The 24,446-nt window shown below is 42.1% G+C and overlaps 1 protein-coding gene across 2 annotated transcripts; it reads left to right on the forward strand.

Annotated features, from left to right (window-relative positions):
* Positions 1–821: 821 nt before the first annotated feature.
* LTV1 (LTV1 ribosome biogenesis factor) lies at positions 822–21,021 on the forward strand. 2 transcript variants are annotated; one of them, XR_008629792.1, is made up of 11 exons: positions 822–990; positions 1,946–2,077; positions 3,102–3,275; positions 14,137–14,224; positions 16,027–16,168; positions 16,532–16,781; positions 18,423–18,550; positions 19,459–19,595; positions 20,100–20,152; positions 20,365–20,534; positions 20,636–20,774. XR_008629792.1 is itself a non-coding variant. In XM_004608993.2 (11 exons), exons 1-11 carry the CDS (start codon positions 988–990, stop codon positions 20,744–20,746), a joined length of 1,419 nt encoding a protein of 472 aa, XP_004609050.2. In that variant the 5' UTR covers positions 822–987; the 3' UTR covers positions 20,747–21,021. The 2 variants fall into 2 exon arrangements, 1 of the variants encoding a protein (XP_004609050.2); XM_004608993.2 differs by having other exon boundaries at positions 20,334–20,534; positions 20,636–21,021.
* Positions 21,022–24,446: the final 3,425 nt, after the last annotated feature.

Here is a 24,446-nt window from a genome sequence, read left to right on the forward strand (position 1 = left end):
ACACCTAAGGACAATAGAGACAAGGGCCAGGAGCATTGCTCCTCGGTTTGGAAGCCAGTCTCCTGAGCTAGGGGAGAAGGCAGTTGGGATAGAGAAGGGATCACTAAATCAATTATAATTGGGGGGATCGTTCGGGATAGGAGAAGCGTGCTGAAAGTAGACTAAGGACCAAACATGATGTCCTCTCAGTATCTTTATTACAAACCATAACGCTCCAAAGTAGAGAGAGAGAGAGCAAGGAGGAAAGTGCCTGCCGCAGAGGCAGGGGGTGGGATGGAATGGGGATAGCGGGAGAGATACTGGGGATGTCAGTGGTGCAAAATGCATATTGGTGAGGAAATGGGTGTTCAATCATTGTATGACTGAAAATCAATGAAAGCTTTGTATCTCAGGGTGATTAAAAGATTTTTTTAAATAACCCCAAAAAACAACACAGCATTTTTAGATTTCCCAGTAAGGACCTATGGGTCTTTTTCTATTTCTATGTAGGGATCAGGGTTGGTATGACAACAATAGACCTAGAATGATCATGTCTGACCCTCGACACAGGGCACGTGATAAAAGACAAGCTCTCCCCCACCCCTCAGAGGTCCCCGCCTTGGGTGCCTCCCCCACACGCCCAAGCTTCCTCATCCCTCGCCAACAAATCTCCCAGGTGATAAGCCCCGCCCACACGCGGGACGGAGAGGGGCGGGGGAGAGGAGGAAACAGCGGCTCCTCCAAGCGGACTTCTCGCGATCGTTGCGGCGGCGTGTCCTATGCGTCACTTCCGGCCTCGACCCTGTGCGACTGCGCCGATTGGTTTCTTTCCGGAACCGGAAGTCCGTGTGAGCTTGCCGGCTTGCACGTGCGGTGTGGCGGAAGGACGCGACTTGGGCAGGGGGCTCGCCCGGGAGCGAAGCGGGTCTGGTTCCCCCGGGACGCGGCGGGTCCGGCGGAGCGCGGTGGCCGCCCTGTGCTGCGCGGTGAGCGCCGCGCGGCCGCAGCATGGTGAGTGCGCCTCGCGCGTGGGGCCAGTCTGGCCCGTAGCAACCGCGGCCTGCCGGTGGGAGATCGGAGCTGGGGGGGCACGGTGCCGGCGGGAGGCGGACCCTCACCTCCGGGGCTCGGCTCGTCCGGTGGCGGCGGGTCTCCTCCGGCCACGCCGCTCCGGTGGTGCTGGGCCCCTGAGACCCGGCTGGCCCGGAGTGGCCCTGGGACGCGAGACGCCTGTGCATCCCCCATGCACTGGGAGTGCAAGGGGAGGTGGGGGTTACCCTTCCTTCCGTCCGTTTGTGACAGTTGGTCATCCACCTGTTGCCTCTGGCGACAGGGAGCTTCATCCTGCAAGGACGAGCCTAAAAGGTGGGGTCCACAGCAAGGGGGCGTGTTCCAGTGGGGTGATGAGCCAATGAAGAGCATTGATTACGATTCAGAACATTTAGAACGTGGAAATTGAGTAGCAGGCTCAGAATTTCGACAGGGGTGATGCACCTGGTTCAGTTGCTCCCCCCCCCCCCCGTTTTGTAGTTCATACAAGGTGTTTCCCTGGTCTCCCCTAGATTTTCTTGGGAGGGATTCTTTTTGTCATTTTGCGTTCAACCTGTCGGGACCTTCTCCGGACTCTTGGTTTAAAGTGTGAACGTCTTCAATTCTTTAGCATATCATTGTATTTTGTTTTGGTTTTGATCGGAGCTTCTTTTCTTGATGATTTGGTGGCCGAGAGTGGGGACTTTCTCTGACTTTTCCCATTGCTGTATCCCCAACACACATAACAAGTTCTAAGAATAAGTGCCAAGAAATGTTTGTTGGAGGAAGGTAAGTATGTATCTTATCGGATATAGTTGATGGTAACCTTCTACAAATGTTTGCTTTTAAGAAATCCATTGATTCTTTATGTAACTGATTTATTATGCCCTCCTTTAATTTTTTTTTTTTAATGGCTTATTCTGATTCTCCTTTGAAGCCTCACAGGAAGAAAAAACCCTTTATAGAGAAGAAGAAAGCTGTCTCTTTTCACCTGGTCCACCGGAGCCAGCGAGATCCTTTAGCAGCAGATGAAACTGCACCTCAGCGGGTTCTGTTACCCGCACAGAAAGTAGGTCCGGGACATTTGTAAGTGGACTGATGGTAGTTTTTCAGTCAATTTTGTTGACCATGCCCTATTCTTAGACAACTGATCTTCTGGAAGACAAATCTGGTTAGTTTTGTTAGTGTGTTGATTTTTACATTAGGTATATTAATTCTGATCTAGTTGATAAAACATCTTTGATACATTTAAATGAACAATTTTTGTAGACTGATAGTAAATAGTTACTAGACGACCAGCTGCAATGCTTACATGTGTTATTGGGGCATGTAGCCCATGTAAGAGTACAGCCGTATGCTTGGTCTCTGTTCCCCAAGATTCTGCCATTTCATAATCACAAGCTGCATTTTGCTTCCTGGTCACTTACCTTCTGAAATATAGAATATTAGAATTCATGAGTTATGCCAAGGAACTTGATAGTTAGGGCATACCTGCTCAACGCGGATAATGTGAAAGGGAGGTTTGAGGAACATTGGCCACAACTTAGAATTTTAGTAAAAGTCAGTTTGTGTTGTTTGTTGAGTTTGTTTGCCTGTAAGTACAAGAAAGTGTACTTATGTCCAAGCATGTCCCCTCTAAACATTTTAAATAAATGATAAAACTATATAGGGCTAGAAAGATGGTATAATGAGCAGGGGACTTGCCTTGCACATAGCTAACCTGGGTTTGGTACATGGCACCCACGTACTACTGCTCTGCAGAACCGAGAGTTAGCCCTGAGCACCACAGGGTGAGGCCCCCAAACAAGCAAACCAAAAATTAATGTGTGTGTTTGTGCATACACTTTTATTCCTTGACCTTAATTATTCCACAGAAATCTCTAGTGGAAGGGGTAACTCTTGATGCCGTTTTAATTTCAGTGGCACTGAATTGAGAAACTCTGTGTTTCCTGAGTTTTAAAAAATGCTTTCTCGTTTCTGTCAGCCAAAGCATCCATGTTTTACTGTGTCTTATTTTGAGAGCTTTGCTCCTTGGGGCATCATTATTCCTTACTTTGGAAAGGGTGCTAATTCTGTTTTGTTCTATATCCTAGATAAATGATGAGGATCGGCGGGCGGAACAGAGGAAGTATGGAGTCTTCTTTGACGATGACTACGACTACCTGCAGCACCTGAAGGAGCCGTCTGGGCCTTCTGAACTGATTCCTTCAAGTATCCTGAGTGCATCCCACAGGAAAGATGAAAAAGAAGAAACTTTAGTCATTCCAGTAAGAATCTTGAGCAATTTAAATGTCAGAGTGTGCCGAGATGAGTAAAGAGCCACTTTTTTTTTTTTTTTAACTCTGGTGATAGTGTTTTACAAGAGTATCAGTGTCTGTTTTAGGGGTAAAGTGTTACCATATCATGCCTCCCACCTTAGTGCCAATATTCCTCTCCATTAAACCCCCTCCCCTCTTCACTCCACCTTTGCCCCCACATCTTGGTACTCAGTTCAGTAGTCAGGAGCTGAGGATATGCTTTTGTTGAATGTTGTTTGTTCCCTTGCTTTGTTTTTCAATATGTCATATATGAATCATCCAGTAGTTGCCTTTTTCATTCTTTCTTTAGCATGAGCTCCTTCAGTTTCATCTATATTGTAGCAAAAGATTGAATTTCTTCCCCAAGGCTGAAGAGACAGTACACTAGGCAGGGTGCTTGCCTTGCATGCGAGCCAACCCTGGGAATTCCTTAGGGTTCCCCGAACCCCGCCAGGAGTGATCCATGAGTGCAGAGACAGGAGTAAGCCCCCAAAACCAAAAACATCAACAATGGGAAAGTTCTATCTCTTTCAGTAACTGAGTAGTATTCCCTCATGCAGATACATTGTGTCTTCTCTGTCCACTCATTTGTTGCTGGTCACATCTGAATTTTCCAAATCTTAGTACTTGTAAGTGGCAGTGAACATAGGTGGGCGTGCATCTTTTAAAATTTTGTTGCGGTGCCATGCTTTGCAATAACCGTTAATGATAGAGTTTCATGCACACAAGATTGCAGCACCACTCTCTCCACCAGAGTGCCTACTCCCCGCCGCCATTATCCCAGGGCTCCAGGTTCGTCTGCCTTTTTCTGGTCCTTAGTAAATCCAGTCTTATAGGCCAGCTCTCAGGGTCTGTTGCCTCTGGACATGTTCCTGTTTCTTCTGAGCCCACATATGAGAGAGATTATCTGAATCTGTCCCTCTCTTCTGGCATAATAGATAACCTCTTGTTCTGTTTGGCAAACAGACTTGCTTAAGGGGACAGAATTGCTGGATCATAGGGTGGCTCTGTTTTTACTGTTAATACTTTTACTGGAAGTATTAAGAGCCTTTATTTATTTATTTATTTATTTTTTGCTTTTTGGGTCACACCCGGCGATGCACAGGGGTTACTTCTGGTTCTACACTCAGGAATTACTCCTGGCGGTGCTCAGGGGACCATATGGGATGCTGGGATTCGAACCCAGGTTGGCCGCGTGCAAGGCAAGCGCCCTACCCGCTGTGCTATCGCTCCAGCCCTGAGCTTGAGCTTTTATTTTTAATAAATTAAAAGTATTTATTAAAAGCATGGGCTGGAGCGATAGCACAGCGGGTAGGGCATTTGCCTTGCACACAGCTGATCTGGGTTCAATTCCTCCGCCCTGTTCGGAGAGCCCAGCAAGCTACCAAGAGTATCTCGTCTGCATGGCAGAGCCTGGCAAGCTACCCGTGGCGTATTCGATATACCACAAACAGTAACAACAAGCCTCACAATGGAGACGTTACTGGTGCCCACTCGAGCAAATCGATGAGCAACGGGATGACAGTGACAGTGATTAAAAGCATTAAAAGTATTTTAAGAATACTGTTTTGCTAAAAAAGAAAATAAAGATATTTTTTTCCATAGAAATTGGACCAGTTTCCATTCCTACTGCGTAGTGTCAGAGTTCCTTTTTTTTCTCCCCTCCACCAGCCTTGGTGCAGTCCTTTCTTTGAGGTGACTGGTGTTACCTCATTTTCCTTTTGGTTTGCATTTCCCTGATAATGATGATGAACATGTTTTGTATAACTGTAGGTTACCTGTATGTATTCCTTCGTATGTCTTCCTATTTTTTGATGAGTTGGGGTCTTCTGATGAGTTTTGGGATTTCTTTATCTTCTTATTTAGCCCTTTTGACAAATGTATAGTTGGATATTTTCTCCTTTAAAAGGATGCCTTTTTTCTCTTTTTTTTTTTTTTTTTTACTGAGTTTCTTCTGCTGTGCAGAAGCTTTTTAGTATGATACAATCCCATTTATTTTTTCTCATGATTCCATTGTCAATGGAGTAAAATCCTCACCAAAGACCAAAATTAAACACCACTGTGTCATGGGATATTTTGACTAGTTTAATGTATTTTGTGGTTTGGCGTTTAATATAAGGAGTAATTTTTATGCATACTGTAAAGTTTCATGTTTTTTCATATGGATACCCAGTCTCCCTAGCACCTTTTGTTGGAGATTATCCCTTCTTCATTTTTTGCCTTTGGGCTGTCCACATACTTGAGGATTTATCTCTGAGCTCTAATTTTTTTCATTGCTCTGTGTGCCTGCTTTTATTTCAGTACCGTACCATATTCATTACTGTAGCTTTGTGTAGTTTACTTACCTATTTTCGGTGGTGCTCGTGCCTTACATCTGGCTGTCTTTGGAATTTGTTCCCGGCATTGCGAGGGAATCGTGGTGCCGAGACTGTACCTGGGACTTCTCCATGTGCTCAGTCTGTTGAACTGCCTTTCTGACCTCACTTGGTAGAGTTTAAAATAAGGGAGCATGATTTCTCTGTTCTTGTTGTTTCTTTCTTGGGTGATTTCTTTGGTTATTTGGGGCTATTTGGGGTCATTCGTGGTTCCATAAAAAGTTCAGCAATGTTTCTTTCGTTCCTTGAGGACTGTTAATAGAAATTAACCAGGTGCCTGTGTCAGCCTGTGTAGTACTTTGCAGTGTGATCATTATAGCAGTGGTACTCTCTCCATGAGCATTGTCTTCAATTTCTTTTAACAATTTAGAGCTTTAATGTACAAGTCTTTCACCTCTTTTAAGTTGCTTCCTTGATACTGTGTGTTCAGGAGCCAGGAAGGGCCCACAGCTCACCTGGAGTACGACTCAGTGCTAGCATCAGAGTAGGCAGAGCTCCTTTGGACTTGCAATACCAGTGCCACCTGTGAAGGTGTTGGGGACCACCAGAGCTATGCCCAGTGTTGTTCTGGGGCCCATGCAGTGCTGGGCATTGGTCCAGCTTGTTTGCATACAAAACAGGAACCCGGGGGTCTTGTGCTATCTCCCCGACCCCTTATTTTTTTTTCCTTAAAATGCTGGGTAACATGATTTCTGTTGTGTTAATATTTATGACTTTTGGTGTACAGAGATGAGGTTACACACCAGCTTGTATTATTGATTTCTAGTTGCTTGCATTATAGGAATGAAGCAGATTTTTGTGTATTGATTCAATAGCCTGTCACTTTTCTGTGTTTCTAGTGGTGGGTGATTTTGTTGCAGTTTATTTTTGAACTACACCAGGAGTGCTCAGTGCTTCCTCCTGGCTCTGCACTCAGGAATCACTCCTGGCTGTGCGCAGGGTTGGAAGAAGGTGGCAGGAGGAGTCATAATGGTTTCCACAGATCCATTCTGTGTTGGGAATATACAAGGCAAGCGTTTTACCTGCAGTAAGATCTTTTGACTCCCTTTTGAATTGGGTCTTTAGGGTTTCAAGTGTATTATCTTTACCTGCAAATAGTAATAGTTTTACTTTTTTTCCAATTTGCATTTGTTAACACTTCTCCCCTCCCTAATTAATTAGAAGTGATTAGAATTGCCTTTTCAAAACTGAGGAAGAATTTAAGGTGGATAGGTAGTAAGTCGTCTGTGAAGGATAAACGACTACTTTTTAGAAACTAGATAATTGGGCAAGAATTCTGTACATTGTGAAAAGCAAAAAAGGTAGGACATGTTCTCACTTAAAATTGTTCACATTCACAGATTTACCACTCAGATGGACTACACATCCTATCCTGTGGTGGCAGGTGTCAAAAAAACAGCCTTTGAAAGAGAAATTTTTAATAGATACATATGATCATGTTAGCATTTTTCAATAGAAGAAAAGCAACTGAAGTTCTGTATATTAATTGCTTCAGTGTCATAAACTATCTTAAGACAAGTCATTTTTTTGAGGAATATTCAGATCTTTAAGACTCGTCAAAGCAGACCAATTATAAAATAGTAAAGAAGCCTAGATTTGAGTAAAGGTCATTGCTCTTCTCAACATAAATGTAGTATCTTTAAGTACAAACAAGAGCACATACTTACATGAAAAATCATGCTGCTAATTGAAATTTACACATCCCCATTTTTGTAAAGGATGTTTATTTGCTTGCCTTTGTTAATCAGTGTCAGTATAGAGTTGATTTCCCTGTGAATTTTGCATGTGCTCGTGCTTGTGTGTGTATGTGTGAAAAAGTGTCAGTTTTTCCTGCTTCTGATTTTCCTAGTCGTGGCCTAGGCTTCTTTCCCTTGGGGACGATGTGCTCACAGCTCCTGCAGTCCGTGCTTACGGTTAAGGAGACTCAGAAGGTTCAGTAGCATCACGTACTACCGAATCTTTGTCATGATAAGGTCTCACCATCTTCATTTGTTTGGGGGCTACCCCAGTAGTGTTCAGGCATTACTCCTTCTCTCTCAGAGATCATTCCTGGCTGGATTGGGGTACCATGGGGTACTGGGGATTGAACCCAGGTTGGTCACATGCAAGGCAAGCTCCTGATCACTATACTCACTATCCTATCTCTTCAGCCCCCTAAAGTCCCACATTCTTCTTTTTTTCCCCAGTTATTTATATATGTGTATGTATATATTTATTGAATCACACACATTGTTCTGATTGAATTGTATTATACAGTACATAATCAGCTGTTTTTAAAAAAATTTTTTTAAATTTTTATTTTTTAATGAATCACCGTGAGGTGTAGTTACAGACTTACAAACTTTCATGCTTAATTTCACTTAGCATGATACTCACCATGTTGATTCACTTGTGCAAATTTCATGACTTCATCTTTTCTGACAGCTGCATAGTATTCCATTGTGTAGATGTACCGAAGTTTCTTTAACCAGTCATCTGTTCTCGGGTACTCAGGTGTTTTCCAGATTCTGGCTATTGTAAACAGTGCTTCGATGAACATACGAGTGCAAATGTCATTTCCACTATGCTTTTTTGCATCCCTGGGGTATATTCCCAGAAGTGGTATTGCTGGGTCGAATGGGAGCTCAATTTCTAATTTTGAGAAGCTACCATGTTGTTTCCCAAAAGGGCTGAACCAGTCAGCATTCCCACCAGCAGTGAAGTAGAGTCCCTTTCTCCCCACATCCGAGCCAACACCGGTTGCTTTTGTTCTTTTGGATGTGGGCCAGTCTCTGTGGTGTGAGATGGTATCTCATTATTGTTTTGATCTGCATCTCCCTGATGATTAGTGATGAGGAGTATTTTTTCATATGTCTTTTAACCATTAAAATTTTTTTAAGCTTTTATTTTTTATTTTTTGCAAATAAGCATTTATTTAAGAAACAATCTTTTCAAATAAACGTTGATTGAGCAGACAATTCTTGTGCTTAGTTGTGAAGAACAAATATTGTTGTTAAATATTCTTTTTTTTCATTATTTTATTTATTTATTTTTATTTTATTTTAATTTTTTTATTGAGTCACCATGTGGAAAGTTACAAAGTTTTCAGGTTTAAATCTCAGTTATACAATGCTCGAATACCCATCCCTTCACCAGTGCACATATTCCACCACCAAGAATCCCAGTATAGCTCCACCCCGCACCCCCACACCCCTAACCCCCCACGCCCTTAGCGGGGCCCCCCCCCCCGCCTGTGTAACTAATAAATTTCACTTTACTTTCACTTTGATTGCATTCAATATTTCAACAAAACTCACTGTTATTGTTTGGAGAGTCTCTCCCCTAAAGTCAGACCTGCTGAAAAGGAAGCATTAGCAACCATTTAGATTTCTTCCTTGAGAAAGTTTCTATTCATTTCATTGCCCCATTTTCTGATGGGGTTGGATATTTTCTTCTTGTGGAGTTCAACCAGTGCCTTGTAAATCCTTGATATCAACCCCTTATCCGATGGGTATTGGGTGAATATCCTTTCCCATTCAGTAGATTGTCTTTGTATTCTGGTCACTGTTTCTTTAGAGGTGCAGAAGCTTCTTAGTTTAAGATAGTCTCATTTGTTTATCTCTGTTTCCACTTGCTTGGCCAGTGGCCTGTCATCTTTGAAGATACCTTTAGCTTCAATCACAGTTAGCTTTTAATTCATTCTGAGAACTTTATGATGTTTATAGAGATGAATTGTATTTAAAAACAAACATGCTTTTGTTTTTCTGTTGTGGAATGCAAAAATATGATTGAGACCGTGTGCCATGTAGACTTATAAAGTAATTTGTAAGGAACCACCGGAATCGAGTGGACCAAAAATATTGGAAAAGCTTCCCAAAGGAAAGTAAGCAGTACAGAAATTCATAATATTTGAACAGTGTAAAAAATACAGATGCGCGCACATGGAAGGGGTTGATGTGATGTGTGTTGGCGGGCTCGGGGCAGCACTCTCTCTCTGCTTTCTCAAGCCGCTTGTGTTTGGTGCTCTCGAGCTGCTGTGTATGGACCCGATCAGGCTCCTCCTTTGTGCTCTGCATCTGTGTGTGCCGCTGTGCTCTCTTCTGTCTGTCTCTCTGTCTCTGACTCTGTCTCTGTAGTCTCCTCTCTGTCCACTCTCCTCTGGTCTCTCCCGATCTCTCTCTCCAGAGCCCTTCTGCTTCTCTCTCTCAAGCTCTTCTCGCTCTCACTTCTGACTCTGACTCTTTTCTTTTTTTGTTTTTTAATTTTATTTTATTGAATCACCATGTGGAAAATTACAATGCTTTCAGGCTTAAGTCTTAGTCATACAATGCTGAGAAAACCATCCCTTCACCAGTGTCCATATCCCACCACCGAAGACCAAAAAAAAAAAAAAACACAGTACACCTCCCATCCCCCCCACCCCCGCACCCCTCCGCCTTGTAACTGATAAATTTCACTTTACTTTCTATTTACTTTGGTTACATTCAATATTTCAACACAAACCTCACCATTATTATTAGGAGCACCCCACTAGAGTCAGACCTGTTGTGAAGAGAAATGAGTTTTGTATTTCTGCACTTTAACAACTAAGTCCAGGGAGATTTCTTCCGGATATTCGATCATTGCAAGCTTGTAAACCCCATCTGTGGTCGTCATAATATGGCGGTCCCCACGCCCTTCATCCCCGGGAAGGGACAGGCGAGAGAGAGAAATACCTTTCCCCTCCCGGGCGGGCTTAGTTCTCTGGCAGAAAACAGTCTGCTAGGAGCAGTCCATGTTGTAGTTGGTTCAGCTGGGTCTGGATTCACGCGGGTGCAGCTGCGGAGGAGCCGCACACGCGTGCGGCCCCCGGGGTCACATCTCGGCAGTGGTCCTGACTCTGACTCTTAACTTCCGACTCTGACCCTTACTTCTAACTCTGACCCGCTCTCACTTCTGACTTTGACTCTTAGTTTTGACTCACTTTGTGCTCTTTCTTTCCCCTGCTTCTGGCTCTCCGATGACTCCCTGATTCTTTTTCACTCAGTGCTCTGCTTCTGTGTCTTCTCCATCTACTTCTCTTACAATCTTAGTTTATATAGCAATCACATAGGGTGGTGACACAAAGCTGGGTTGAACATTAACAAATCAACAAAGAGGGTAAGACCACTCCTCCAGGAGATTAACAAAATCTCATCTAAGGAGATTACTCCAGATTACTAGGAGATCTGCATAAGGGCGGGATCTCATCCAGGGATCACTTTCTTCTTTCCTCAGCAAGTAATCCACTTTAGTAGTTATAGTAGATCTACTTCTAGTATTTCTAGCAATGTCATTGTGTTTGAGCACAGTAAGAGATATATCAGACTTAAAGTTTGATTCTTCCTGAGAACATTTACTATATATTCCAGACCACAGTCCTCAGGCCAGGTTAGTCTTCCTTACCCCAGCAGGGTCCTAGTCTCATCGTTACTTTTGGATCATGACAGTATTTGTCTATGACCATGCTCTCAACTTATAGTTGAGTATTGTGGCGCTTTGACCTGGCCCATTTCAATGCCAGGGTAGCTCACAGTTTGCCCTGGGTCTGTTCCGTTCCTTGTCGGGACCCTACTTTTGGGTGCTAGGAACTAAGAGCAGCTGAGTCAAGAAAGCAGATGCCCAGGAGTAAATATTATTGAAGTCAATCAACTCCCAAGTTACAAATCATAATATTAACTGTCTTCCTGTGTCCATACAGAAAGGACATTGCTTTAAGGTAAACTGAGTTCCCTTCGGCAAGGCTGAAAGGACAAATCCAATGGTATCTGACAGAACAGCCCTGATTTTCACACACAGAAAAGAGGTGCCATCCTTGAAAATGGAGCAGGGCAAACTAGTTTGGAGGGATTACATAATCACTCCATTGAGTGATTATTGAGACTGTTCCTCCTGAATAGTCTCATTCTGCATTACAAATAAAAATCACACCCTTTAAAAATATCACTTTAAATTCTAATTGTGTGTATGATTTCTCTGTAGACTAGAAGATTATTTCCAAAGGTACATTCACTTAACACAGTTCAGTCCTTCCCTTTTATTTATTTTTTTTATTTTTGGGGGGAGGTCACACCCGGCGATGCACAGGGGTTACTCCTGGCTCTGCACTCAGGGATTACCCCCTGGCAGTGCTCAGGGGACCATATGGGATGCTGGGAATCGAACCCAAGTTGGCTGCGTGCAAGGCAAACACCCTACCCGCTGTGCTATTGCTCCAGCCCCCCTTCCCTTTTATTTTTAGCTTCAGATTCTAAAAATAACATCAGAACAGCTTTTTGAAGAAGAAAAAATCTAATAAACATTTTACAATGAAAATGATTGTATTATCTAGAATAATAAATTGAACACTTTACATGAGTGAATTGTATATTATGTGATTTATATATTACTGGAGCTAGTTTTTGACGGTTTATTTGTAATGGGTCTTTTGTTTGTTTGTTTGCTTCCCTGGTTTTGGTTTTGATTTTGGTTTTTGGCCCACCCAGCTGTGCTCAGGACTTACTCCTGGCTCTATGCTCAGGGATCACTCCCGGCAGGCTCAAGCTGGTTTTATAAAGGATCTCAGTGGTCTTGAGCACATGTGCACAAACCTGTTTCATCCCCATCACCGCATGATAGCTTTTTGAGTGGCCCCTTGGGGCCATGGAGCAGTGCCGTGCCTCAGTAGTCCTGCCTTGTGAGAGTGAGCATTGAGCTCCCCTGCGCAGTTGGTGCTGTAGGCATATCCCTTGTGGCCTCCTGAGCTGCCCTTGGTGGGGAGACACTTTCCCAATCCCCACCTGCCCCAAAAAAGGACTTTGTAGTAATAAATCTTTGTAGTAAATAAGTCTTTGCCCATTCAGAATCCGGCCTCTGTTCACACCAGTGAAATGTACTTGGAAGCAGTTGACAGCTCACTCTGGTTACGCCACTATGTGCAGCCTTCACACCTGCCCTCTGAGCGTACGGATACGTACAGCCTCTCCTGGTGGCTGCACTGGAGTTGAGGACTAGGTGTGTGGTGAGGTCGTGGAGACATGTCACATGAGCTAGGGACCCTCACATCATCTGATGAGAAGAGGAAATGACAGCATAAGAACCAGTCAGAAAATGAATGCCAATAAAGGTGGAAGGAGCTTCTTAGTTGTTAAGAACAAGGCCAATTCATAGGGTGGGCTCTTTTGAAGAGATAATAAGGAACATTCCAGTTAGAAGCAACGTATTATTACTGTGTTTGATCCAAGTGTGCTCTATCAGTTACTTTCAATTATTGTATGACATAAGGAGTTGGATTTAATTTGCACAGAGGTTATATTTTTTTTGTTATTGTAAGACGTTTGGTGATATGGAATAGACCTTGGTTTTACAGAGCATCGAAAGGAGTGCAAAATCAAAAGTTTAGGAAGTCACTGTAAAATATTACTCGGGATTACTGAAATATTAAAAGGTGTCTTATCTGACAGGGCTAGGAATATTGGATTAGGTTTAAGCAATAGTTGCAGTAATCAGTCCTGGTTGAACATGAGTAAGAGGGTATCCAAAAGATTGGTGTTTTGAAATCACTGTATACGAGAGTTTAAAGGCATCTAAGGATACAGTCATGATTTATGGCCGCCCTAGGACTTAAGACAGCCAGTTCAGAGCATAACTGAGCTGTGCTGTTATTTAAGATTGGAATATTATCACTGCTTTGAGAAGGAAAAGATTAAATTTGTTTTGAAAATTGAAAGTGGAGTTAGCATATGTGATTTCGAGAACCCTACTCAACCAGTTTCAAGCAGGCATGCCATTTAACCCCTTTTCACGTGTTTCACTAAAATATGCTGCTACCTCATGAGGATTTAAGGGAATAAAATGCTGGAGAAAGCCTTAGGAAATACTAAAGGGAAGCTGAGTTTAAGATGACAGGAATACATGTATCTTTAAAATATGTCACTAGAACACAAGTGAGAGAATGTGAAATGTAGTTGTCTTCGTTTCCCAGGACTGCTGTAACAAATCCCTACACTTTCCTACGGGGTGGCTTAAAACAACAGAAAATTATTCTCTCACAGGTCTGCAGGCCATAATTTTGAAATCAGGCTTGGCTGACTTAGTTGCTTCTCAGGGGCTCTGGGGGGAGATGTGTTCCAGGCCTGTTTCCTAGCTCCTGGTGGTTGCCAGCAGTTCTTGGTGTTCTTGGCTTGTTGTTGCGTTGCTTCAAGCTCCCATCCTTGCAGGTGTTCTCCCGTGTGTCTCTGTCTCTTCCCATGAACTTCGTAGAAGGACACCCCCGTGTTTGGATTAAAGCCCGCGGTCCAGGGTCCAGTATAACCTCATCTGGACTGACTACATCTGCAAGGAGCTTCCTTCTGAATAGTCTCATGCTGGATTTCTGGGAGAGCATGAGTTGGGAGGGAGAGGGGAGGCTTTTCAACTCAGTATAGTAATACAGAATATTTCTAATGTAAACCTAATCCTCTGGTCATTTCTTTTTCAAGAGCACTGGAATTAAGTTGCCTTCATCGGTGTTTGCATCAGACTTTGAGGAAGATGTCGGATTATTAAATAAAGCTGCTCCTATTTCAGGTGTGTTTTAAGTTTTTCGGTCAATAGAGCTGTTTCACGAAAAGAAACACAGCAATGAGGAATTGGTAGTAAGGGATTGAAACAGCTGAGATTAGAAACAGTTCGAAATTTGAGATTGAAACAATTGAGAGCATTCGGAAGAGATTCTTTTCTCTTAGTTGCATCAAAATGTTTAGTATTAGGAGGGGAAAAGAGAGCAGTTCTTTGTGTATCTAGTTGGAGTTGGAAAACTTCATCTAGCCTCTTAGAAAATGATGGACTGGATAGTACAGAACAAGGCAATCCATAACTTCCAAGGAAATTTCCATCGATTTCCAAAAGTAAGCAATGAGAAATTATGGTAAAAGTACAAAGGAATAATACTGGTAGGCCCTGAAGCCATCCTTGGGGAGTTGTAGAAGGCACCATCTCCAGCCTAGGAGATGACTTCGGGGTTGATAATTTTAGATGTGTTAGACAGGTAGATTAAAGAGAGCTGACTGAGAGGAGTGGGCATTTCAGACAAAGAAAACAAAGTAAGAGCATATGGGAAAGTGCCCACATTTTACTGTTTCTGGAACAGAATGTAAGAATTGATCCAAAACGGGTAAAGACTAAGCAGTTGCCATTCAGGTGAGAGTGTTATAGTAATGTCAGTTTACAAGTTTGAACTGGAACCTTCTTTCCTGGGCTCTGTATTTTATTTTTGGGCCACACCCGGCGGTACTCAGGACTTATTCCTGGGTCTGCACTCAGGGATCATTCCTGGCGGTGCTTGGGAAATCATAATTGATGCCGGGAATCAAACCTGGGCCGGCTGTGTGCATGGTCAGCGCTCTACCCACTGCTGTCATTCTGGTCCTAGAATCTGTATTTTTTTTTCCTTCTTTTATTTTTTTTTTTAATTTTTTATTGTGGAAAGTTACAAAGTTTTCAGGTTTAAATCTCAGTTATACAATGCTCGAATACCCATCCCTTCACCAGTGCTCATATTCCACCACCAAGAATCCCAGTATAGCTCCACCCCGCCCCCTCACACCCAAGCCCCCCCACGCCCCTAGCCCCCCCATCCTAAGCCCCCCCCCCGCCTGTGTAACTAATAAATTTCACTTTACTTTCACTTTGATTGCATACAATATTTCAACAAAACTCACTATTATTGTTTGGAGAGTCTCTCCCCTAAAGTCAGACCTGCTGAATAGAATCTGTATTTTTATGTCAATGGCCAAAACTGAAGAAATAGAGTAGGATTTATTAAAATGCCCTATTCTTAAATAGTTTACAGGCTGGAAAGATAGTAGAGTGGGTTGGGCCCTTGCCCTGTATGTGGCAGACCCCGGGGTTCGAACCCTGGCAACTTTGTATGGTCCCCAAAGCCCTGCCTAAAGTGTTCCCCCAGCTCAGAACCAGAAGGAAGCCCTGAGTACCTCCGGGTGTGGCTCAAGAACTAAAACAACAACAAAAAAACCTAACAGGAACAAAGACTGAATTTGAGTTCACTCTAACTGGTGAGACTTACTGCTGACAGATGAATTTAAACCCACTTTCTTTCTGAAGGTGAAGGCTTTCAGTTTTGCTAGATACACATAGTAATTATAGATCTGTGAGAGTGGATTTTTACCAGTGATTATCAAAGGGAGAGGTATTTATTTGTTGTTACGAAATTATCTTTTTCACACAAGGCTGGCCTTTTCACTTATAAGGATTCCTTTAGTCTCAATACATTGGTAGAATGGCATATAATAGAAACTCCGGTTATGTTAGTTACATGAAGAAACAGTGTTTCCTTGGGAATTACTGCTCAATTTTTGTTTGCTTCCCAGGCCCTCGACTGGATTTTGATCCTGACATTGTTGCAGCTCTCGATGATGATTTTGATTTTGATAATCCAGAGAATCTGCTTGAAGATGATTTTATTCTTCAAGCCAATAAGCCAACAGATGAGGCAGAAGGAATGGACCTACGGTATGTGTGGTTTGTTTGAAAGCAGGCATGGCCTGACTGTTCCCTTCTTCAGTCGAGTGGACACCGTGGAATGTTAGAGTAGGACGAGAACTTCCTGAGCGTTTAGCGGGGGACCTCTGCGTCCGTTGAAGCAGAAAATGTGGACCTTGAGGTCCGTCCGAGCCATCAGCAGATGGGGCTAAAGTCCAAGTTTCCCAACTGCTAGTTCATTACTTTTCCACCCATCACAGATGCGCCCATCCGAGCAGCTGTTCTGCCTAAACAAGAATCCTCCCTGAAGTGCCCTCAAATTTTACTTGTGTAAAGTCATTTGGTTCTGTTGCTTTTCGAGTTGTTTTGACAGTTCCTTGACTCTGGCTTTAGGGAAGCTGAGGATAGCAATGAGTGGGAAGATGTGGATGATGAGGAGGGAAGTAGCGGCGATGAGGATGATGACTCCGCAGGCCCGTTATCAGATGAGGACATGTCTGCCCCTGGAACACCTCTTGGGGATCAAGAAAAGCACTTTTTCTGGGAAGAGGAAACAAAAAGTCGCTTCACTGAGTATTCTCTAACATCCTCAGTCATGAGGAGAAATGAACAGTTGACTCTGCACGATGAGAGATTTGAGAAGGTAAAAGTCCCAGTCAAGGGCCTTTTAAATGTTAATTTCTAATCTTATATGAACTTCGAACCAGAAAGCAAAACTGCTAGGGGTTAGAAACAACCTATATCGTTTTCATTAAGACAGACTAACATCACCCTACCTGTCTTTTTTGGAAACACTGGATCGGAAGATGGCTGATCAGACCTGACTTTCATTTCAGAATTGTAACATTTTGGTTCTGAATTTATCTGAGCACAGTCGCCAGGATTAGCATTGGCGGAATTATAACCAAAGTTCCACTCCTTTCTGGAATTCTGGTTTTGTGTGTGTGTTTTTCTCACTCATATCCCAAGACCAGAAGTGGCATATAGCATATGGCAGGAGTTTGAACTGCTGACAAATGGAGGCATATGTGCCTTCGTAGTTCAGTTGAAACTAAGACAAGTGTCCTAATTTTGCTGCATATTTACTAAGTACAAGTTTCCCTCTTTAAGATAAAGGTAAACCGTTACTGCAGATGATGTCACTTAAGTTACATCACCCCTTTCTCCAAGCCAGTGCTGATAGTATTTGAGTGATACAGCTAAATAAGAACAGAATCTGTACATTGACAGCCTGTTTATAGTTACATGATACTTTTAGCTTGCGTAATCTGTGATGTTGAAATTATCTATAAAATTTCCAAAGTGAAGATTTCTTTTTTTTTTTTTTTTTTTTTTTTTTTTACTCTTTGAATCCTACATTTATTTGACAGGCACTCAGATTGTGCTAAAGAAAGACAAGGAAAGAAGAAAAACAGATTTTTTTTAAAAAAAAATTTGAGTTACCATGAGATACACAGTTACAAAGAAGTTGTTCATGATTGAGTTTCAGTCATACAATATTTCATCCCCTGTCCCTTCATCGGTGTACATTTCCCACCACCAACATCCCTGGTTTCCCTCCCGCCCCCCTTCCTGCAGCCTACCTCTATGGCAGGCACTTTCCTTCTTTTAGGTATGTAGGCTTGTATGTATGTATTTATTTATTTATTTATTTATTTTTTTAATTAATAGTTTATTTTTAATTAGTGAGTCAACGTGAGGGTACAGTTACAGATTTATACATTTTTGTGCTCATGTTTCTCCCTTACAAAGTTTGATAACCCATCCCTTCACCAGTGCCCATTCTCCACCACCAGTAAACCCAACATTCCACCCCCCCTTCCCAGTCCCGTCTCCCCCCACCCCACCCTGCCACTATGGCAGGGAATTCCCTTTTGTTCTCTCTCTCTGGTTAGGTGTTGTGGTTTGCAATAAAGGTGTTGAGTGGCCATTGCGTTCAGTCTCTAGTCTATATTTGGCCCGCATCATCTTTCCCCCACATGACCAACAACCACATTTTACCAAAGTGAAGATTTCTGCTTAACATTTTATTCTCTGGGCTGAAAAGAATACCATCCTTTTGTTTTCATATTAAATGCTAGCCTATTTTTAATCTAAATGTAAGATTTAAGGTGCTGGGTAGGCTGTCTTCCTAACATACTGTTGTGTTAAATCCCTGCTAATATTTTAATGCTAGATGTGATCTCAGTAATTAGGTGTTGTGGAGAAATAATATTTAAAATGCCACTCAGATGCCAGAATTTTAATGAAATGCATTCATTTCTCATGTCACTTCTATCTTAAGTTTTATGAGCAATATGATGATGATGAAATTGGAGCGCTGGACAACGCTGAATTAGAAGGTTCCATTCAAGTAGACAGCAATCGCTTAGAGGAAGTTTTGAATGACTACTATAAAGAGAAGGCAGAGAAGTATGGTGACTTCCTTTTTCATGGCCCTTTTCTCATTCTCAGTTAAGTTGTATGGTTGTGTAGCTGAATCTAGAAGATTGCCAAGCCAGTATTAGTATTATGATTGCACTTTTCCCGCAGCCCTTGGCTTAGATCTTGGTGGTGAGTTCTGAAGCTAAGGGACAGTAGGTAAAAACCTCCTGACAGTCCTTTTTTCTATGGCTTTAACTTATGGCCTGAGAGATTAGTGGAATTGTGCAGTGTGAGGTCATAGTCCACTTGGAAAGTCAGCTAGTGCTTTTAGCCTCTTTGGCAATTATTCTGACTTCTAAGTATAGTCAGAAATAATCACGCTTCATCTTTCTGAAGGGTCAGGTATTCCTTAGGAGAAGGTATGCATGACTTATTGAAAGATGGGAATTCCCTTCTCTCTAGCCAGATGTAACTGACCAGCTGACTGTTCAGGAATCAGCTTCTCCATGAAGGTTGTTCTTTGGGAGGAGGGACTGCAACAGAGTATTTACAGAGGCTCAAAACCCTCTGGTTCCTTGATGAGGAGCTTGTGCAGACCCTGCAGCAGGACAGGGACTGTGTATATGCAGTGAATATTTTGAATACTTTGAAGAGCTAGGCAAAGCCCTTTGAGACTTTTTTTTTTAAGTCCATGTTTTAGGAAAGCTGTCATCTTGTTTAAAGTATTCTAACTTTGCAGAGACACAGTGCTTTCCTGTCAGCTGACTGTATGCCCAACACTGGATAGAAAGGCAAAGCTGGGTAGAGCTTGTGGGTTTTTTTTTGTTTTTTTTTTTAAGAAATGACCGATGAGATTCATAAGTAGGTATTTTAAAAATGCTGTGATTTTGACAATATAATAATGGGTGGTTTTTCTCTCCCCCCCCTATCTTCCTTTGTGAAAATTCAACCACAAGTTGCGTAAAATTAAATACTCTTGAACCCTTTGAGGATCAGGAGCTGCCAATGAATGAACTTGATGGGTCTGAGGAAGAGACTGTTACTGTGGTTCTTGAAGAAGCCAAAGAGAAGTGGGACTGTGAATCCATCTGTAGTGAGTATCTTGGTGTCTGTTTTCCCATTAAAATTCTGATTATAGGGCCCCGGGGTAGATAGGACTCATGGGCACGTGGCTTGTATGCACAGTGCTCAAATCCAGTGCCCAGCATCACCTAGCCCCATTATCACTGCCCTATTGCAGTGTTCAACCATCCAACCCAGATGGCTGAGTGTCACCGGGAGTTGCCCCTGGGCCCCTGAGCACTATTTGGGAGCCCCCCTACCCCCAATTCCCTCCCCCCTCCTCCCCTCCCAACCCCCAAAAGGATGATAGTGTATTTGAGTATTTCCTCTATTTGGAAAATAAATTTGTGGAAATCACATGGGGGAAAAATAATGCTCCGATTACCGAGTCATAAATAATTTTAAAACCTTGTAAGAGAGACTCTAGTGTAACTTGGAACTGTGAAAACGGCAGGGTTAGAAAAGTAATAGGAGCTGAATAATCTGTTTGTTAAAATGACTGCGTACTTAGAGATACTTAAACTTTATTTTTTAGGTACCTACTCAAATTTATATAATCATCCACAACTTATCAAATACCAACCAAAGGTAAGTCCTTGGGACACAAAAATTAGAGATAGAGCATATGTGCTATTTTCTCATGGGCCCCTGGCCATGGTGTGGTTTGCAATGCCATTAAGAAAAGCAATAGCAGTGTTTGTTACTGAGCGTTTTCTTTTTTTTTTTTATTAGGAATCGAAAGTAACCCTTGTGTCATTTTTTCTTTTAGCCTAAACAAATTCGATTATCTTCTAAAACAGGAATACCTCTCAATGTATTACCCAAGAAAGGACTCACCGCGAAACAGGTTGAGCGGATGCAGATGATTAATGACAGTGATCTGCCTAAGGTGTCAACCCAACCACGTTTGAAAAATGAAAGCAAAGAAGATAAAAAGGCAAGAAAGCAAGCTATCAAAGAAGAGCGCAAGGTAACAGTTTCCTCCACTGTGAGATTATATATGGGTCTTTTGTATAACTAATCTGCATCAGTTGGATGACTTAAGTAACAAAAACATTTGTTGTTGTATAGGAACGAAGGATGGAGAAGAAAGCTAACAAGTTAGCCTTCAAGCTGGAGAAAAGTAGGCAGGAAAAGGAATTGCTCAACTTGAAGAAAAATGTTGAGGGTCTAAAGTTATGACAATGGGACATTCGGGTAAACATACTGCCCGTTAGGAACTTACAAATAACTTCAGTGATGAATGAGGAGCCTCAGGACCACAGAACTAACCTGCTGTTTGTACCAGACGACACGGGAAACAGTACAATATTTGTATTTTTATCAGTAATCTTTTGTCTGCTTTCTTGAAAATATTGTAATATTTTAAAATGTCCTATAAGCTTATGGTTGAAGTAATGACTTCATGAATGTGAAATGTTTGGATAAAGTAAAGGAAAATAACTTCATCACTTAAATGGAATTGGCGTGTCTTTTCTTCCTATCATTGTCCCAGTTGTCTTCTGCAGATGTTCTCAGATATTTCTTTGAAACCTCGCCACTCCTTTGTAGAAGTGAAATGGTTTCATTTGCTGTAGGTAAAGAAGTGGTATAGTCAGTACTCAGTTTTGAGATGCTGAGTGAGAAGAGATTTCCTGAGAAGTTGTCACTTTCCCAGCAGCTGTACACAAAGTAAATTTTCCCAGCAGCTGTACACAAAGTAAATGCTGGTTAAACTTGAATACTCAGACTGCTGGGACTCAGTTACTGGACGACTTGGTTTAGGGATTTAGGAACTGTGAAGGCAGGAAACAGAAGACAGAATCAAGAAAATTTCCTTGGCTTCAGTTAGCACCTGGCTCAAAATCAGAAATATTCACTTTAAACTAGACCGTTTGTCTTTTCAACATTATTTAATACTTGGAACCATTTATACATGATTAAAAATACATAGTTGAAACTCTTCCCTGTTTTCAGTGAGCTAGTTTTTTTCTTGAAGGTTTTTCAAGGTTCATGCAGTTGACACCATCACAATTGTTAATTATTTGGTAAACTAACTTCCCTGCCACAGATAAGTTGTCGATAGCTTGTCCTAGTGACTCTTTGCTCATGCCCAAAGTGTTTTCTATGAACTGTTCAAAAAAAAAAAATCGGTGGGCACTATTGTCTGAGTTGGGGACAGTATGTCTACAATACAACCATTCTTAGTAGGTGAGCTACCTTTTATATCTGAATTATTAGAAAGCATCTTCATCTGTAATTCATTTGATTTTGACTTTTCCTAAGCTGGTAGGTATTACCTTGTTCTATATGTTCAGTTTTAACTCTGAGTAATTGTAAAATTTTTTAAAATAGTTGTGAAAAACTATAGTATTAGGTACTCTGTAATATTGATAGGGAAAAAAATTGAAGAAAGATAGAATACTGTCAAGTGTGCATTTAAATGTCATTAATGTAAGTTTGGGGAATGTGCTAAAGTTCTAAACGATCACCACCATTTATTTTGGTAGCTGACTCAGTTGAAGGTTCTCAGAATCATCAAGAATCTTAAAGATGTGGGAACTTACTTGTTTGTGCTATAGGAATTTCATCTTAAGCTCTTTAGTTTATTGCACTTGACCCAAAGTGCAACATGCTATGATATAGGCTGTTTATCCTACAATTTAAAGCTCTTGAGTTTATCTGGAGAACAAATTTTACATATTTTGCATTATTTCGTATTATTTTGTAATACATAAGATTTTATGTATTTTGTAATACATAAGATTTTTCTAGCTTATAAATTGAATATAAGCTCCATACTAAATGTTGGGAGTACAGAATGGTAAAAGTGGTGTTGCCTACCAAGGCTATGACATCTGAGGAGGTGGATACGTGTGGCCAAGGCTGTGTCATCTGAGGAGGTTGGATACGTGTGGCCAGTGCTAAATGACTAGGATTAGAACCGTTTGAACTGATGATCTCAGTTCTGGCTGATCCCCTGTAGTGCACTGACTGCGAGTAAGCCTTCCTCAAGGTTGGTATGCAGTTGTTGCCTACCCTAGAAAACTTTTCCCTGACCATGTATTTAAAAATAGCTCACACGGCCCTCGCCTGAATTCGCTATATCTTCCCCCACCTCATTCTCATCTTCACCACACCTCATGTCTAGAACAGTACCTGAGATTTGATAGTTTTTCACTAAGTACTATGTAAATGAAAGAATAGCAGGAAAAGGCATCTGTGGGCAGGAAACTGCTTGAATTTGAAGGGAACACGCTAAACCAATGTTTATCAGCCACCTTCTAACCTTGATTCCCTTTCAACTGTTTCCTTCCCCCATCCCATTGTTGTCTTCCTCATCTCATGCTGTGCACTCCCATCTATGCAGTTTTCACCTGTGGTCTCTGGAATATCCTGGAGGACTGTATGCCCCCCAGCTGAGAAATGCTGATCTAGACCTTGTGAAAGTAGTGAGAAGGGGCTAAGGAATCCCTGTTAGGGGGCACAATTATTAATACTTTTTCTGACTCACTTGTTTTCAGTCATTATACAATTCAGATAGTGTCTGTCATAAATCAGGAGCTGTTATCATTTGTTACCTGTGAGGTGTTGCATCCACAGCACCACTGTGATGTCATCAAGTCACCTCAGGCGAAAGACAGCTAGCCATGATCCAACTGCTGATTCTTGAGCTACACTTGGATGTTTTTTTTCCCTCTGTCTTGATGAGTATGTTTTATCCTGTTTGTTGTAGAAGGTAAATATTCTAGTGGCCTTTCACTTTATTTGTAAAACATAGTAGATATATCTAAAAGTTTGTACCCATGATTCAAATTCAGAAATAGAACAAGAAACCACCAGTGTGGGTCCAGTTTCAGTACTGTGTGACCCTTCCCCTCTTCTATCCCAGCATCACAGAGTGTACCCTTGGAGGTCCCCAGCACCACCCTGATAGCATGGCACCAAGCATTGACCCAGCCAACCCGGCTGGCCAAGTTTTGCTAGGAGTGGCCCCTGGCACCCCCCCTCCCCCAGCACTGCTTAGGATCCCCTAGCCCCAAAAGAAACCACCTGGCTCTGAACAGTGTTGGGTGCTATGTGGTCTTGCAAAGTGTGCGAGTGCTGTGATGAGCCTGATGAGGAAAGGACGTCTGTGGGAGGCTTCATTCAGATGTCAATTATTAATGATATGATGAGCTCACTGTTCACTGAATCAGCAACATACATTAAATAAGTTGTGTTTAAACAGAAGGACATAAAATAAGGTGGTTAAGTACTGAGAGGTGGACAGAATGGGCCGGTGTCCCAAAGGGAAACCTGGGCTCCTAACCCCATGTCTCTCCAAGCAGCAGTCGTCTGGTATTTGCTAATTCAAAGTGAGCTTACTAATTATAGTAAGCTTATGGAACATATTTACAACAAACAGTGTAACTCAGCCATACATGTGTGTGCGTTTGTGTGTGTGCTTACCCATGCCATATGTGTGTGTGTGTGTGTGTGTGTGTGTGTTTACCCATGCCTACAGAGCCCTGTTACCATTCGTGAATAGGAGAGATCCAATAAAATTAATGAAGAGCAGCAATCTACTAGGGTTAGGGTGGAGTCAGGGAAGGGAAACGGAAAGCTTAGCTCGTTTTCACATATTATTTAATTTCTTTACGCCATGCCTTCATCGTTGAATAGTCTTTCTCCTCGTCATGTCCAAGTAAGTTCCAGAGATGTTTGCTGCTCCAGGATTTTCTAGACCTTTGAAGAGATCGGTGCAAATCTGAGTGATTCTCCATTCGCTCCTGTCAGTTTGGGGAGTGGATTATCTGTGACTTTTAAAAGGTTAGCGACTAGGTCTGTGGCCTTTCCGGATTCCTAAGTGTTTTATTGCTATCATCATTCTCAGACTTGTGGGTCTCTGTATCTCTTGTTT

Source organism: Sorex araneus, chromosome 4, assembly GCF_027595985.1.
Source record: "Sorex araneus isolate mSorAra2 chromosome 4, mSorAra2.pri, whole genome shotgun sequence".
Classification (NCBI taxonomy): domain Eukaryota; kingdom Metazoa; phylum Chordata; class Mammalia; order Eulipotyphla; family Soricidae; genus Sorex; species Sorex araneus.